At 54.6% G+C, this 9,863-nt stretch overlaps 1 protein-coding gene across 1 annotated transcript; it reads left to right on the top strand.

The window, feature by feature from the left end:
* Window positions 1-4,066: 4,066 nt before the first annotated feature.
* LOC6591139 (apoptosis-stimulating of p53 protein 2) lies at window positions 4,067-9,744 on the top strand. The gene is made up of 7 exons (XM_002015897.2): window positions 4,067-4,384; window positions 4,645-4,912; window positions 5,494-5,714; window positions 5,775-7,960; window positions 8,028-8,245; window positions 8,306-8,508; window positions 8,573-9,744. Exons 1-7 carry the CDS (start codon window positions 4,226-4,228, stop codon window positions 8,615-8,617), a joined length of 3,300 nt encoding a protein of 1,099 aa, XP_002015933.2. The 5' UTR covers window positions 4,067-4,225; the 3' UTR covers window positions 8,618-9,744.
* Window positions 9,745-9,863: the final 119 nt, after the last annotated feature.

Raw genomic sequence — 9,863 nt, 5'->3', positions numbered from 1 at the left:
CGTAGCTGTCTGCCGCCTTTTTGAGTGGCATTTTTTCCAGTGCCACACTTAATAAACGCAAATTACTCTCAATGCCAATAAGCTGATTGTATTTATTAGGCATCGAGGCAATCCAATGAAAATGTTGAATATTTCATGCCGCCGGAGAGCAGGGGGCAGCCCAAGGGGCAGCCCAGAAGTGCGCGAGTAATTTATGCTTCACCCCAAAAACCATTGCAATTTTCAGCCCCCCGTTTTTTTTGTGCATTTTGCAACAGCTTTAGGGACAGGAAGCGCCGAGAGGGGAGCAGAAGGGAGAGTGAATAAATATTTGATTGGATATTCTCGGTTTCTGCATAGGATATTGAAGTATTTAATTGATTTTATATTTCTAAATTTATTTATTATTATTATTCGAGGCCATTCCTTCAATTGTGCCTCCTTTCGAAGGTCGTCCTGTGCTCCTGCCTTCTGGTCCTTCTGCTTTCCGCCTTAAAGAGCATCCTCTGCTCGAATACCCCTATCGATTTCGTATTCAATTGCCCGACCTTGAACGTACGCGTTTTTTTTTCTCCTCTGCGGATTACGTAGCTTTCGGTCATTTGAAGCAGGTCAGAGGGGGGGCGAGGGGTGTCCTGGTGTTCCCCCACGCCGGCTGCTTTAATTATTCTTGCGGAAAATTGCTTCAACTCTCAACTTTGTTGAGTGTTAAGCATTTGCCACCAAACGGCAGACTCGACACGGACGCTGGCACTCCCTCGCTGTCGCTCTCCCCCTAGCTTTTGCTCTCTTTCTCAATGAGGGTCAATGGGTATTACAGTGCGTGAGGCTGCTCCCCCACTCCCCATCCCCCCGTCCTGCCCGGAAACCAAAGACCCAAAAACGAACCGAAAGTCAGGGAACCGCAACCGCAGCAGCAGAGGCAGAGGCAGCGAAAGCGGCAGCGACAGACCGCCACAGTATCCGGACACACAGACATCATTCTGCCGGACATCAGCAGAACGTCAAAATGTTTCCCCCACCGCCCGCAAATCAGCGGAGGCGCCACCAGAGTGGGAAGAGTGGAGCCTCGCGTGAGCGACGACTTGAGCCGCATTTTGTTGTGGAGACGAGACCCTGGCCCTTGGCCACAGCACCTCCGCGTCCTCCTGCCGCTGTCCGGACATGAGTGGTGCAAAACTTTTTGCAGAACCAAAAGCCACTCGCAACTGAAACCACTTGGAACAAGCCGTTTGACGGAGGCAGTCGTCCTGCTGTGTGCTGTGTGCTGTGTGGTGTGCTGTGGTGTGGTGTGGCAGGACCCGCAGAGAGTGCCACTAATGTCTGCTCCAGTAACTGTATCACGAAAGTGGGGCTTGATTTTTGGCCAGCAAAAGCAGAAGGATCCTTGTCGCACTTACCATCAGGCGCGTACATGTGTGTGTGTGTGTGTCCTGTGTGTGTGGGACTGCAGGTGTGTCCTTGTACCGTTGTCGCCAGCATCCTGTGCTCTCCCCCTCGTCTCTCATCGCTGCACACAAATTGCCAAAGTTGCGGACATTCTCGTAGGCAAAACTTTCAGGAATTAATTAAAATACAAAATGGCCACAAAAGGCGATGGCGATGGCGATGGTGATGGCGACGCAGGGCAATCCAATCCGTGACAGAATCAGAAACAGGATGTGTGGCCATGACGGCGAGTGGACGGATGGGTCGGGGGGGACGGATGGGGCCTCCCTTTCTAATCGTTGTGTGTGGCAGCCACCGCCATCAAACAGGCTTCCGCAGTGCATATCCTGTTTGTAATCGATTTGAAAATGTGCAGCAAGGACACGGCCAAAGGACCAAAGTCCAAGGGCCATGGCGACGAAAAAAGCAGCTACAAAGAGGGGGAGGGAGAGGAAGAAAAAGCCAGAGCAGGAGCGGAAGGAGCGGAAGGAGGCGCCACCGACAAAGTGGAACAAAGCAAAAAGAAAAGACGAAGAAAAAATTAGCAATAAACGTGCCCGCACGCAATGTCCGTTGTCCGCAGGACGAGTGCCACTGCCGCCCCTCGACAAGCAGTACAAAAAAAAGGCTAAAATCAATAATACGCTTGTTGCTCCGCCACAAAACCAGGGGCAGGGGCAGCAGCAACAAGAGGCGGGAGGCAGGAGGCAGGAAGCAACAGAAATCTTCGCAGTACAATGGAAACGCGCCACGCCTCCCCCGGATATCTTTCAATGTACAATTATATTGGCTGCCACCTACCACGTAGCACCCCCCCACCCCCGCACCCCCTGGCAGCAGCACTCTTCTGCAACATAAATAGTTTCGTTCTTGCCACCCAGCCCCTCTTTTACCCCCTCCCCTTTTACCCCCCTTTTTTCCCTTTGTTGCGCCAGCGAAAATGCTTGAAATTCCAATAGAAGGTCGTGGTCCTGCTGGAGCTGCTGCTTAGCTCCCTGGCAGCTCCACAAATGGCTGGAAAAATCTAAATAGAAAGGGTATAGACGGGGCATGGAGGGGGGGGCTGCATGGTTTCGGTGGGAGGAGAGCGGGAGCTGAGCCACATTGCTGCTGCTACATGCTGAAGATTCCATCGCTGGCGAGTTATTATGACAAACTTTGTTAATTGGAAAATATTCCCTGAAAATGTTGTCCTCCTCGTCCTTCGTCCTGGATGGATACATACATGGCGCCAGGCAGCAGGCTCCTCCTTTGGTTTTCGGCATTCTGTGGTCCCAATGCACATTCGACAAGTTTCTCTTCCCCCCCCCCCCCCTGCGTTCTGGAAAGTTAACTTTTTTTTGAGCAAATATTTCCACAGATGGCATCGTTAGCGGCAAGTGGATTAATTCATTAACGAAGGACCAACTATGCGATGCGATGCGATGCGATGCTGGAAAATAGAGCAACTTTTGCCGAAAGTTGGGGAGTTCATAAATAAGTTTTATGCCGAAGCCTTGACTTGAAGGCTCCCAAGGGATACTACGATGGTGGGAATAACTGCCAGTATATCTGACAAATGAAGTCGCCAAGTTTGGGAGAATGGATCCGACTCTGCAGGCTGTTGGATCTGCCATCGGATGCATCTTTGGGATACATTTGGGGGCACTAGTTGCCCTTTTCTTTGGTGCAACGCGAAGCACAAAATGGGGCAATAAATTCCCAAGTGGCAGGGGGTGAGGGGGGGGGGGGGACGGGCGAGAGAGCATTAGTCTTTCTCCGCCTCTGTATCCCTGATCAGCTTTTGAGCTTAAAAATTGTATGTCCTTTGTCCAAGGCAATCCATGGCAGGCGCCTCCCACAACGCCCCTCCCCCTGCGCATTATCCCCATCATCGCCATCATCATCAACAGTGGACGGTGATGACGGGGCGTCCGAAAGCCAATTGTACTCCGTACTCCGTACTCCGTGGCCATCGAAACGAGTTGTTGGTCATGGAAGTGGACAGATGCTACACGTACAGTCGAACAGTCGAACAGTGGGACACTCGTAGAGGGACATGGACAAGGACCTCGTCATGGACATGGCCGGAGCTAGCACTCATCGTGGCGCTTTATTGTCTGCTTTAGCGGCACTGCTAGAGATCTCTGGGCCAGTCGTCCATGGCTTCTGGCACTCTCTCTGCTCTCTCGAGTGGTTTATGTAATGGCAAGTGCCGGCGATTAAGCACACGCAAACTATGACTTTAACTGGGGGGTTGGGGTGTCCCCCAGCCCCCTGCTACTCCGCCCTCCTCCTCCTCCTCCTCCTCCTCCCCGTCTATGCATTGCATGTCGAGCACTGCTATTGTCACGGCTGTTTGGGACACGGCACGGCACGGCACGGGTGGGCACGGGTCTGCCCCTGTTGCCAATGACAACCCAACAACGACAACACACTGGTGGCTCTGTAAACACAGTGCCGTACATACGTACAGTGTACGCCGTACAAAGTATGCTTTCAATCAGGCACTGAATTGAAAATCCATTAACGTGTACGACGATGGGCGCCAAGCAAGGCCCTACGCGAGGGGTGGGTCCACCCCATCGTTATAAATTTACTTGAACAATAAATGAAACACCAACACCCATACACGTTCCCTTTTTTTGTTGGCCCTCTGCCGTGCAGTCAAGGACTGCTGTGAATGCAATTTCCAAGTAAAAGCCAGAAGCGAAAGAAGCGAAAGAAACGAAAGAAACGAAAGTAAAAACTGTAATATAAACCGGGGAAAAATCGCAACGAAAAATTGCAATAAATCAAATTCAGAGAAGTGAAAATCAAGACAGAAAAGCCATCAAGAATGCTGACCTGCGTGTGTCGGCCCGTGTCCGGGAATCTGCCTAAGATGCCGCCCGTCTCCCTGATGCCCGGCCCAAGGCCGACGGGCAGGAGCGGCGCCCCCAGCCCCACGCGGGTGGTGACCAGCGAGCCCAAAATGAAAGCCAACGTGAACGTGAACGTGAGTATTCGCCAAGGACCAAAGGACCAAAGGACCGAAGAGTGACCCGGGCCCAAATCCAATAAAAAGCCGAAAATTAGCTTAAAGCATAACTTGATTTATGGCCTACAAGGGCGTTGACAACATTCAGTTTTGGTTTTACTTTTGCGGCCGCTCGATTATAAATTGTGTGAATTTCATTTGCCACATGCCACATGCCCCACATGCCCCACATGGTGCCTTTAATGGTGATCTTTAATCTATGATCTCTTTGATTCCAGGTGCCCAGCAGGCTGACGTCAGCCGAACTGAGGGCGATGGCCTTGAGACAGCAGCAGCAAATCGACAGCCAGCACCAGCTGCTGGCCACCAAGGAGCAGCGGCTGCGCTTCCTCAAGTCCCAGGAGGTGCGCAGTGCCGTCGCCAGCGCGGAGGGGGAGCGCCTGCGACGCCTGAGGGAGCGCGTGGAGGCGCAGGAGTCCAAGCTGCGGCGCCTACGCGCGCTGCGGGGCCAAGTGGACTTGCAGAAGACCTACAACGTGACCCTCAGTGAGTAATCCAGGGGTGAAAAGGGGTGAAATATCATTCGAATATCAGCCAGGGGGTCGCTGGATTAACATGTGCTCAGACCGTGTTGAGTGGCGGCATGCACCGTCTTTCACCCTTCCAGTAGGTGCCACTCCACCACTCCACCACTCCACTCCGATTCACTCTGTCCTGGGTCGCGTGTGTGTGCGGCATTTAATTTATGTATGTGTGCCACTTTGTTGTCCTTTATGATTGCCAGTGGGAGCGGCGGGGCCGCACAGCAACGCCTCTTGAGCATGGCCAAGAAGATGTTGGCATTGGCATGAGCCCACAAGCACACACCACACGAAGAGGCACACACAGAGGCACTCACAGAGGCACACACAGAGGCACTCACAGAGGCACACATGAGCACTATGTTAATGAGGTTTCGCCCAGTTGTGGCTCTAATTAGTTTAGACAGCGAACAGAGGCCCCAAAAGGATAACAGGCGGCGGCAAGCGATTATAAAATAGTTAAGGATTAGCAGGGGGAACGTTGATACGTTGATTCGAGAGGAGCGTCCTTTAACAGCCCCAAAACGTTTACGGCTTTCCATTCAGGCAACGACCTGGACTCGATTCGGGCCCTGTTCAGCGAGAAGGAGAAGGAACTGAGCCTGGCCGTGGCCAAAGTGGAGGCCCTGACGCGGCAGCTGGAGGAGCTGAGGCGGGACCGCCGCTGTCCGGTGAATCTGCTGGCGGCCACGACGGGCAATGGCGTCGGACAGGCCCTGCCCCCGCAGGCATCCCGCGAGCTGGAGAAACTACGCAGGGAGCTGATGGTGAGTATTGGATGAGATTCGAGCCGAAACGGAACTCATTTCGCTGCTCTTTTTCCGCAGTATCGCAATCAGTTGTCCCTCCAACAGGACGCCCGGCTGCACATGCAACGCGAGGCCCTGCAGCAGCGCCAGGCGGAGCTGCGGTCCGTGGATCAGCGAATCTACGAGCTGCAGACGCGCCTCCAGCGCAAAAAGCAGGCGAACACCCATCACCAGCAGCAACAGCATCTGCAACAGCATCAGCAGCAGCATCAACAGTTGCAACAGCAACAGCAACAACAGCAGCAGCAACAACAACAGCAGCAGCAGCAACAGCAACAGCAGAAGCAGCAGCATCCACAGCAGCAGAAACACCAGCAGCCGAATCATGCCCCTGGGCCCGTTGCGAGCCTGTCCGCCAAGCACGGCGGAGTCGCAGCCCTCAAGCAGCAGCTGCTGCAGAAGCAGGTCAATCAGCTGGCTGCAGCCGCGGCCGCTGCCGCCGCTGGCCGAGCCCGCGGCAATGTGGCCGCCGTCGAGCCCTTCATCCACACGCCCCAGAAGTCCACCATCACGAGCACCGCCAGCTATCTGAGCGGCGGCAGTATGCTGAAGCACGCAGCGGCCACGGCCAACACCAACCAGCAGAACCAGCTCATCCAGGACCTCACCCACATGAAGATGAAAATGGGCCAGGGCACCGGTGGGGGGTTCTTTGGGGGTTCCGTGCCAGTGCCAGTGCCCGTTCCAGTGGCAGTGTCCGTGGCTGGCGCCAGCTCCAGCAGCGAGAGCGATGAGTCGAAGCTGGCCAAGAAGCTGCTGACTGCAGCGCCAGCCCCAGTCACGGTTCAGGCCAAGACGGGGGCAGAGCTGCGGAAGCAGGCCCAAACGGAGGCCATGGACAGCACCACGCACATCTATGCGGAGGTGGGTCCCAAGAAGCGGGACAGGGAGGCGGCAGCCGCTGCCGCCGCTGCAGCTGCTCAAGCGCAAGCACAAGCTGCGGCCGAAGCAGCAGCATCCACAGCCACCACAGAAGCCCCTCCTGCCCCAGCGAATGCCAGCAAAATACCGAAGAGCATCTCCAGCAGTGGAAGCACCAGCTCCGCCTCGGCGCTGATCAACAAACTCAACCAGCAGGCCACCAAGGACACCCAGGGGGACACGGGACACCAGCAGCACCAGCAGCAGCAGCAGCAGAAGAAGAACGAGATCGCGGTGACGAGCGAGACGCTCTCGGAGCGCAGCAACCAGCAGCAGTTGACGGTGCACAGCATGCCCCTCGGTGCCATCAGCAAGTCGGTGGCCCTGGCCGTGTCCAATGCCGCCAAGCCGCTCCTGGTGCAGGTCACCAACCTCGCCGTGCCGCCCCGCAAGCCCCTCAGCAGCGTGGCTCCAACGTCGGTGAGCGGCAGCGGCAGCAGCAGCAGTGGCAGTGGCACTGGCAGTGGCAGCTCCATTCCCAAGATGATCACCTACAGTCCGAAGGTGAACCGCGTGGCGCCCAATGTGGTGCTGGCGGATCCACGCCCGGCCCTGCCACCCAAGCCCAGCAAGATGTCGCCCACGGAGCAGTCATCGTCATCCCCAGCGGAGGCGAGTTCCAGCTCGACTTCTGCCCCTCCCCCGACCATGGCCAAGTCCCAGGGACACGGGCAAGGGCAAGGGCAAGCACCGGCACACCAGGCACCACAGGTGCAGGCCACCTTCGGCCTGCAGTCGCTGAACATCAACGACAACCTGCCCATCAAGGCCAAGCCCCTGACCATCCGCAAGCAGCCGCTGTTCGAGCAGCCGCGCCTCAAGTCCAGCCAGACGGCGACGGGGAGCAGCGCCGGCCAGCCCAAGCAGCCGCTGCAGCAGCAGCATCAGCAGCTGCAGTCCCAGCGGAAGTCGGAGCCAGCCAGACCGCCACCGGAAGCGGCCAAATCATCGCCCGACCCCTCGCCCCCGCACTCGCCCAGCAGCGAGTCCAGCGCGGATGAGCCGGATCGTGTTGCCCCCACGAAGGAGGAGCAGGAGACACCTGTGGCCACGCCCCCCACCGCAACCACCAGCAACATCAAGGAGCGGACGGGAGGCAAGCCGAAGCTGGGACGACGCGTGAGCTTCGATCCGTTGGCCCTGCTGCTGGACGCCAGCCTCGAGGGCGAGCTGGAGCTGGTGAAGAAGACCGCAATGCAGGTGGCCAATCCCAGTGCGGCCAACGACGAGGGAATCACCGCCCTGCACAACGCCATCTGTGCCGGGCACTTTGATATCGTCAAGTAAGTGGAAACCTTCGGCCGCCGCCTGCTGGTCCCCCCATTAATCTGTCGTCCTTCATCTGTTCAGGTTTCTGGTGGAGTTTGGCTGCGACGTGAATGCCCAGGACTCGGATGGCTGGACGCCGCTGCATTGTGCGGCCAGCTGCAACAACCTGTCGATGGTCAAGTTCCTGGTGGAGAGCGGAGCCTGCCTGTTTGCCTCGACCCTGTCCGACCACGAGACGCCGGCGGAGAAGTGCGAGGAGGATGAAGAGGGCTTCGATGGATGCTCGGAGTATCTGTACAGTAAGCAACAGGCTGCAAATGGTTGTCCACGAGGCAGACGTAACTCCCTTTATCTTGCAGGCATCCAGGAGAAGCTGGGCATCCTGCACAACGGCGACGTCTATGCCGTGTTCTCCTACGAGGCCCAGAACGGGGACGAGCTCTCCTTCCGCGTCAACGAGCCCCTGATCGTGCTGCGGAAGGGCGACGATGCGGAGAACGAGTGGTGGTGGGCCCGGAACGCCAGTGGCGAGGAGGGATACGTGCCACGCAACCTCCTGGGTGTAAGTACAAATGGATAAAGACCCCGAAATTATGAAAGCAACTTATCTCCCTCCCCATCCACAGCTGTACCCACGTGTGCCGCCGCAGTCGCCGCACTACGGCGATTAGCAGTTAATACGCTTCACCATACTGAAGCGCAAGGCTGGCCGACTCATACAGAAGCGCTACATCTCCAAGTACATCTAGGGGAGCAGCAGCGCATCAGCGGCACCGATTCTGAGCACGTGCCACCGCAGAGAGTCAGCTGGGGAATTATTTATCAGAGCTCCATGTTTCTTTTTGTTAACTTTTTTGTTTGGGAAAAGCAACACAAAGGATGAGGAGAAGATTAAGAGGAAAGGAACGAGAACGATAAGGAGGAAGAGAAGGAGAAGGGGAAGAAGGAGCAACCACTCAGCCATATGGTCATCCATATGGCATGGTCCATGTGTGTGTTCGTGCAACATTTGCCACCGACTGCAGTCCCATTCCAGCACCAATCTCCAATCTCCGCCGACGACTATTTATCACGACGACTGGCCCCAATTAGCCCGGCTTTGGCGCCCTCCCACCCTGCATACGTACAACAGCAAATTGAAATTCACTTAAGCCCGCCGCTCCCGCGCCACACCCCTCCTTTAGCTTTAAGGCCTAGACTAATGGATGCCCCCAGCCTCCACAGCCTCCACAGCCTCCACAGCCGCCCGCTAGCCTGGCCACCAGAACTTTCTCCATAAAGTTCAAATTGAAAATGGAAATGAAAACTCATAAAATTTCTTGCCACACACACAAAATGTTTCATCTTCGTCCTTGGGAAGGAGCCGAAGCAGTTGCCCAATTGCATATGTATATCAAGCTAGTACTTAAACATTTAATTGGACTTGAACAAAGTTCGCACAAAAAGAGCAACATTTTGCATAGATAACGTAGATAACGTAGATAACCTAGATAACCACAAGGAGGATAACGAATACGAGTACGAGCATATAACGAATCGAATGTGATTTTTGTATAGTGACAAGAATTTTAATTTAATCCATTTTTATCGAATACTAAATGCCGATGTAAATTATATAAAACTGATTCGTTGTCGCGTAATCGCATTATAGATATACAAATTAATTAATGTAGCTTATCTTAATTATACATACATACATACATACATATACAATATTTAATACTACATTTAACGGTTGCCTAATTAGCATTAACAGCAAGAAACATCAAACCCACAGATTGGAATGCAAATACGTTTGAATATTGAAAATAAAACGATTGAGCAAGCTTAAATGCACATGTGCATATGTGGAATGTGTTGTATATTTTATGGGCAGATGAAATTTATTATTTCAAACGTTCGAAACTCGATGTTCAT

This window comes from Drosophila persimilis, unplaced genomic scaffold (assembly GCF_003286085.1).
Source record: "Drosophila persimilis strain 14011-0111.01,24,50 unplaced genomic scaffold, DperRS2 tig00000002-arrow-pilon, whole genome shotgun sequence".
NCBI classification, from domain to species: domain Eukaryota; kingdom Metazoa; phylum Arthropoda; class Insecta; order Diptera; family Drosophilidae; genus Drosophila; species Drosophila persimilis.
The sequence above is the reverse complement of the archived record's forward strand: the minus strand, read 5'-3'. Positions and strand labels throughout refer to the sequence as shown.

What these genes read in the sequence shown, in the direction of transcription:
- LOC6591139 (XM_002015897.2), top strand. Translation starts at nt 4,226, where the DNA reads ATGCTGACCTGCGTGTGTCGGCCCGTGTCCGGGAATCTGCCTAAGATG. An exon ending in GGGCACTTTGATATCGTCAA is followed by an intron (nt 7,961 to 8,027) that starts GTAAGTGGAAAC and finishes TCATCTGTTCAG; the next exon opens with GTTTCTGGTGGAGTTTGGCT. An exon ending in ATGCTCGGAGTATCTGTACA is followed by an intron (nt 8,246 to 8,305) that starts GTAAGCAACAGG and finishes TTTATCTTGCAG; the next exon opens with GCATCCAGGAGAAGCTGGGC.